General features: G+C 31.7%; 1 protein-coding gene across 1 annotated transcript; it reads right to left on the bottom strand.

Annotated features, from left to right (window-relative positions):
* Positions 1–584: 584 nt before the first annotated feature.
* LOC111416771 (dehydrogenase/reductase SDR family member 11-like) lies at positions 585–6,379 on the bottom strand. Its single transcript, XM_023048869.2, has 4 exons — positions 1,631–6,379; positions 1,125–1,574; positions 901–1,062; positions 585–844 (listed from the first exon to the last, which is right to left on the bottom strand). Exons 1-4 carry the CDS (start codon positions 1,721–1,723, stop codon positions 800–802), a joined length of 750 nt encoding a protein of 249 aa, XP_022904637.2. The 5' UTR covers positions 1,724–6,379; the 3' UTR covers positions 585–799.
* Positions 6,380–6,859: the final 480 nt, after the last annotated feature.

The raw sequence follows: 6,859 nt of genomic DNA, 5'->3' as shown, positions 1-6,859 counted from the left end.
CTGGTCAAGGGTACAAACAATAACTTCAATCTTTAATTAGTAATCACCCTTGTTTAGGATAAGTTATAAGTTCAGAGTATCGAGTGGTAATACAGTAGTACTGTTATTTTTTTAAATAATCTGATTAACCAACTCTTCCAAAGAATTAGACAAAGATGTTACAGCTTTCTGTATGGTAGCGAACGATTCTTGTATGCTATTGGCACAAGATATTTGTACAGTTGCAACATCTAGTTGCTTCAATAACACCTTTTTCTTTAAGGCCCTAACATCTTCTGCATCTGACTCTTCATCAGTTTCATCTCCGCAACGTTGCCTTTTCGCTACTGGATTGTGGTCTTGGCTGGTTCCTGCTGCAATTGCACCTATTTTGTAAATTAAAATGCTAGCAAATTAAAAAATAGGTTTTCGTTTTTGAATTCATAGGCGTAATTTCACAATCAGTTTGAAAATAGACCTTAGTTAAATAAAGTACGTTAAGACCGCAACCTTTAACTAAAGTCTACTCAAATATTGTTTATAAAAAAGGAAGCGACAAATTTGTAAACTGTACGACAAATTACAACAAATTAATAATACGACAATTAATGCAATAGTGTTTTTTAATTCAAATCGCAAGATGTAATGCCAACTTGACAGACGTGCTTGAACGAGCGTATTTACATTCAAAGACACCATTCATTAGATGTGTTGGGAATTATTTTATAAGTATTGTAAAGTATTTATAGTTTTCAAAATGTTACATTTTAAATTAAAAGAATAGAAACAAAAAATAATGGATTAAATTAATTAATAAACATTAAGGTGTGGCCTCTCCGGTTGCTCTCATTATTACTTCACAAATCTAAAAGTACAAAAGTACAAAATAAAATTTAATACTTTTTAAAATTGTTTTCTTACTTGAAGATGTTGAGGTTGAGTTATAACAAAAGTAACCACATTAGCTACATCTTCAGGTTTAAGATGTGGTACGCTGTTAACAAACTCGTCAATTTCTTCCGCAGGAACATTACTTTTATAACTATGAATCAAAGTAGTTTGAACAAGACCTGGACTCACAGTCTAAAAGAATAAAAGATTGTAAGTTTCCGAAAATAAGTATACAAAAACGAAATGATTTATACAGTGACCCTAATTTTTGTCCCGGCTCTGATAAGTTCTAATCGTAAATTTTCGGTCAAAGCGCCGACGGCGAACTTGGAAGCGGCATAAAGTGTAACGTCTTCCAAATGGCTGCTGTAATTGCCCAAAGTACTTCCAATGTTAACGATGTGACCTTCAACGTCGTACACTTTCATGTTATTTATGGCCTCGCGTGCGCAAACTGCCACAGCGACAACGTTAACATCCATTATGGATTTCCAATTTTCGGACTTTCCCTCGAGTATACCCGATGGCGGCATGACACCAGCGTTATTAACCAGAACGTAAATCGCGCCCAAATTCGAAGAAATCCAGCTAAACGCCTCCATAATTTCTTCTTCGTTATTTATATCAACTTTTAATGCATGAAGGTTTCCAGAACCATCATCTAAGGATTCTATTTGATCAGTTTGTCTTCCTAAACCGACAACCTAAAAAAATTATATAACATTAAACAAAATTAAAAATAAGTTTATCTTTTTCTGACCTGCATTCCTATTTTTAAAAGTGATTTGACAATTTCTTGCCCAATTCCTCCACTAGCTCCAGTGACAATAGCTACTTTATTTTCCAAATTCATTATTTGTGATAAAGTGTTTTTTTTTATTGGGACGATGAGTTCGTCAATCTAAATCCTGTGAAATGTAACCACGGAATGGTTCTTTTGATTGAAGAAGTCCACCACGCATGAACAAGCTTATGGTGAGCTTACGTATTGATTTGATAATAAGCAGGATTCTCGACCTTATTATCATATTATTATATTTTTTGTAAAAATAAATTAATAGAAAAAAATAAAAATTAGTTATTCTAAGAATTCTAAAAAAATAGTAACTTGGGATTTCGAGTATTTAGATTCGAGTTATTATATAAATAATAAAGTGAGGGTTTTTCCACGGATCAATAAAATGACATTAAGTAAATTATTTATGAAGGTAAAGAACTATTACTAAAATTAATAAATTATTTGTTTCACTATAACGGATAGGCAACACTCTCAAGTACATTTAGTTGCATACTCTAATAACAATCGGGCCTTGTTTAGCGCAATTTTGAAAAAAAGGTGTTTCATTAAACATGAAATTTCCAAGAAATATATTTTTTAACTCAACTCAATAGTATCACGCGATGGTTTTCTTTCTCTATTTGTTTTCCAATTGAGATCGCAACACAAATACCAGTATACGCCCGATTAATCCGGCTCCAGTTCGATTTACTTCTGAAAATGTTATAGGGTTGAACGTAGGATTTTTCATTTGGTATTATTGATTTAGTTTTTGTCCTGGAATGTTTGTTTGAACGCACGTATAAAAGCTAAAACTAAAATGTTTTGAAATCACTTCAATAACATACCAGGAAAAATACACGAACATAGTTTATTTGACTTTTAGTAAACAATGAACGTATTGCGTATTAAAAAAGTTATCCTTTGTGTTTCATGGAACGTTATAAATAGTAAAAATGTATCGACTGCTTTATACCCAGATAAAAAAGGGAAAAGTGTAAATATTTGGAACGTATCCAGAAAACCTCTTGATTCATAAAAGAAAAAATGCCCAAAACGTTTGACTTCCGTTATTAATCATATTTATTTCTCAGAATAACGCCCACATGACGACGAACGAAATCGTTTTCTGTTCAACAACTGCCTCACTTTTATTTGATTGATAGAGACTCCTTTCGATAGTTCTATTTGAGATTATTTATAGTCACTGTAATAAATTTTCAGTTTAGTGTATATTATTTAATGAAAATAATTAAAAATTAAATAGACAAAAAAAACGTGTTTTTATTTTCGAAAACCCTAAAGTTATTTTACACACATAAATAACATTCTAATTAGAGCTACTCAAAAACAAATTTTACAGAAATAAATTTTCTAATCTTGGCTTCAGGTGACAATAATAGAGACTAACGTCTGTTTTTACTTCAAACAGCGCAGGTCAGCTCGAAAATGTGTGTATTTAACTTTAAATAATTAATTGGTCGACGTCATTAGGTTGGTCAATGTTTTGTACGAAAACTGAGGGATCCTCGCCAAGAATATGTTCCTCTCTTGCATAGAAATTTTCGTTTTGTCCTAATTTTGTTGTTTACTTTACAACAGGTGTATTCCATCTGGAACAAGTGTTAGTTTGGACGAGTACTATAGTTTGTATATTTAGGTGAATACCGTTCGTTTACCTGCTTAACTTTCTATATATAGAAAGATAGAATGAATAATGTTATACCATTACTTAAGTTTTTGAAAAGATGAGTGTTTTTTATGACAGTAATAGCATTTTAAAGTGCATTATGCGATTTGTGAGATATATTGTAATGTTCAGAAACTACAAAAGATATCAATATTTACTCGTATCCTTTACTAATTACATCGTTTATGTTTAAACACGAATATACACCATGAAATAATGTTTTAAGCATAGTTTGGATGAATACTTACTATTGTTACTATATTCGTCTACCTGCTTAACTTTTTATGGTTAAAAACAGAAAGAGTACTGCAGGTAGTTTGTAAACGGTTTCGAAGTAAAAGTGAACTAAAGTTCTAGGGAAAATTAAGGTAGTCACGAACACAAAGAAATACAATAGTCACTCAGAATGATCGTCGAAATGTGTTTTATAAAACATTAAAAGTTATCCTAAAGGACAATTTAATGTCTACCGAATATAAATAAACATTAATAAACATATTTTAAGTTTCTTCCCAAAATATTAATATGGTATAACCCACTTCTTTCCAGCTATAAAAACTCAAAATTGACAATTTTTGGTAAAATATCTAATTATAATTCATATAAAAGTAAAAATGATAGGCAACAATTTTGATCAAAAATTATTTGTAATGAACCAAAAAAACGTTAGCCATAAACAATTATATCCCAACGATTATTATAACCAACCTAGTGAGAATATAATCCAGAATATTTATCATACATTCTATTTCACACGAAACAGTACCAAATATCGTGGGGTATTATAACTACAGGATGCCCATTATGTATGGAATATAGTATACGGGCTGTTTCAGGTTTTTGTAGCAGGACTTTAGCAGTCGATAGATCTTTTAAAATTAACACAAAAACTTCATATAAACATAGGTCGACAAACGCTTTGTTTTGGAGATACAGGGTGTTCAAATTAAATTTTTAAATTGATTTTTATTTAATATTACACGTGTATTTCAACCGATTCTTTTCAAATTTGCTATACGGGTTTTTTTTTGGCATGAGAAAGACGATTATGGAGTCCGTGTTACTATAGCCGGTAGAGAGCGCTCTGTAACGTATTCTTTGCGGATTAAAATAACAATAACTTTTCTGACGGTATACTTTTTGGCTTTTTAGCAAAAAGGGTACTCTTATCAAAATGCGCAAAAGTTTATCGTTTTCAAGATAATCCGCTTTTTACTATTCGATACAGACGAATGTTTTAGAGGATAATTAAAGATAGTTAAAACAATGTGTGCCATAGAAACAAAGTAGGTATATTAACTAATGTTTTAGTTTACTAATGTTTTTTATTCTAAATAATAAAAGAAAAAATTTAAAGAAATTGTTGAAAAGGCAATAATTTTGCTTGCATAATTCTGACAGACGAATTACTGATCGAGTACTGGTATTTAAGAACAGCTTTACATCATTAGAAGCATACCTAATCCTATTAAAAGTTCATCCCTTGTGGGACCAGGTGTCTCATACAATTTTCCTTTCAAATAACTCCATACAAAAAAATCTAAAGCATTAAGATATGCAGATCGTGGAGCCATGCGACTGGTCCACCTCGACCAATCCATCTTGCAGGAAAATGGTTGTCTAGCCAATTTCTTACCACCCTACCATGATAAGCAGCACAATCATCAAGTTGAACCAGGCCTTTCTCCTTAAAGCTAAATCAATGTCATCCCGCATATTGGCATGTTCGGCTACCAAAAATTACAAGAACGCCGCAGCGCTTAGTTGTGGTGGCAAAAAGTATGACCCGAAAAGATGATTATTATAAACACCTACCCAGACGTTGACACTAAATTCATGTTGGAAGTTTCGTGGCCGAATTGCCTAGGGGTACCAAAACATGTAAATTGTGAAAGTTTACAATCCCACGTCAACTCACGCAAAATTCTTCTTCTAAAGTTTCTTTGCAGTCTAACATTGTCATTATTACGATCTACCCGTCATTATTTAGTCCTTGTTCAACTATTTGCCTATACACTTTCATAAACACAGAAGGATGCAGATGTCTTGTATTTGGATATCTTCTCCTATGCTCTAGGGCTACTTCTGCTGAATTTCCGTTTGCAAACCCATAAACAAAATGAATACTTACCGGGTATTCTCTTATTTAGGAAAAATAAACGGAATTTTATAAAGTTTTTATGCAGCAAACAAAAAATTAAAAAATGAAAAAAAAACCATTTAACACGATTATGAAAAAGAGTAATGAATTTAGCACGTTAACGAATAAGAAAAATTAATTTAACACTGATCAACAACTACTGGTGATTTGACACTTGATACAATAAACTAAAATTGTACTAAATTGTTGTTTTTTATCAAAATGCGCTAAAGTTGATCGTGTTCAAGATAATCCGCTTTTTATTAATCGATATAGCCCAACTTTTTTCGAGGATTTTTAAAGATAGGTATAATGTCTGCCATTGAAACAAAGTAGGTAAGTTCACTAATGTTAACAACTAGAACAACCCAGAACAACAAAGAAAATTTGATTTTTCCAAAAATGGGGGGCTAGTCAAAAAACATGTTTTTTCGGTTTTCTCGCGGAGTTTTTATTTTTTCGATTTGCCGCTTTGGAACAATGTAGAACAACTCTAGAACAATCTAGAACAACAATAAAAAATTTAAAAATCAAAAAATGGGGGGCTAACTTCCTACACTCATCTAATGAGTCTTCTATAAGTTTTCTGTATGTATAGTTGTACATACTTACCAATCTTCGCAAGGAACTCGTACGTAAAATCTTCCGGAAGTTTCACTAATTTCACAACACGAATGTTTGGCAAACATAATTAAAATAAAAATAATCGTTCTTTCTTTTTATATCGCGTAAATCAGGTCTCGAGACGCTGTTGAGTTCCGACTCGTTCAGTAGATGACCGTTAAATTTTAGCTGTATCACACCACATGTTGATCACGTGGTACCGACGAGTAATCCCGAGCAAAATAGTGCGATGCCTACGAAGTACCTGAAGGAAAAGTACAGTTTACACGTCTTGTGTAAAATTTAATGTTTTATACAGTGTGACCCCGGATTGTGTCCCCGTAAGGTATAATTGACGAAAAATTTTTGAATTCAAATTCCATCTTTTACAATCAAATGTCCTCAAAGTATCAAAGTTAACGCAAGAAGTTTGTTAACTGTTGCAGGTAAAGTGGTCTTTCTGAACATTGTACAACAAAAGTTGATTAAGATAAAATATTTGCTATGTTAAATTATAGCGATATGCTGAATTTTATTAATTTATGATATAAAAGCAAAATGCAGATTTTTAAATCATAAGATTAACAAAACATTTTCGATCTAAACTAAATTAACATAAAAGCTTACTTATTCAATGATACCACCACCAACACTAACACGTAATTCTGCCATTTTCCGAAATTGTTTATAATTTTTTCTAATATGGTCCAACGGAATTTCTCTAATAACAGTTTCAATTTTTTGTTTAAAACGGTCTAAATTGTTATTAAAATTTTCA

This window comes from Onthophagus taurus, chromosome 1, assembly GCF_036711975.1.
Source record: "Onthophagus taurus isolate NC chromosome 1, IU_Otau_3.0, whole genome shotgun sequence".
Classification (NCBI taxonomy): Eukaryota; Metazoa; Arthropoda; class Insecta; order Coleoptera; family Scarabaeidae; genus Onthophagus; species Onthophagus taurus.
Note: the sequence above shows the minus strand (reverse complement) of the source record. Positions and strands in the feature narration are given on the sequence as shown.

Excerpts from the sequence above, each read along its gene's own strand:
- LOC111416771 (XM_023048869.2), bottom strand. The coding sequence starts at position 1,723 with ATGAATTTGGAAAATAAAGTAGCTATTGTCACTGGAGCTAGTGGAGGA. Across the intron at positions 1,063-1,124 it reads GGACAAAAATTAGGGTCACT|ACTGTGAGTCCAGGTCTTGT; the intron begins GTATAAATCATT and ends TTATTCTTTTAG. Across the intron at positions 845-900 it reads CTCAACCTCAACATCTTCAA|ATTTGTGAAGTAATAATGAG; the intron begins GTAAGAAAACAA and ends TTGTACTTTTAG.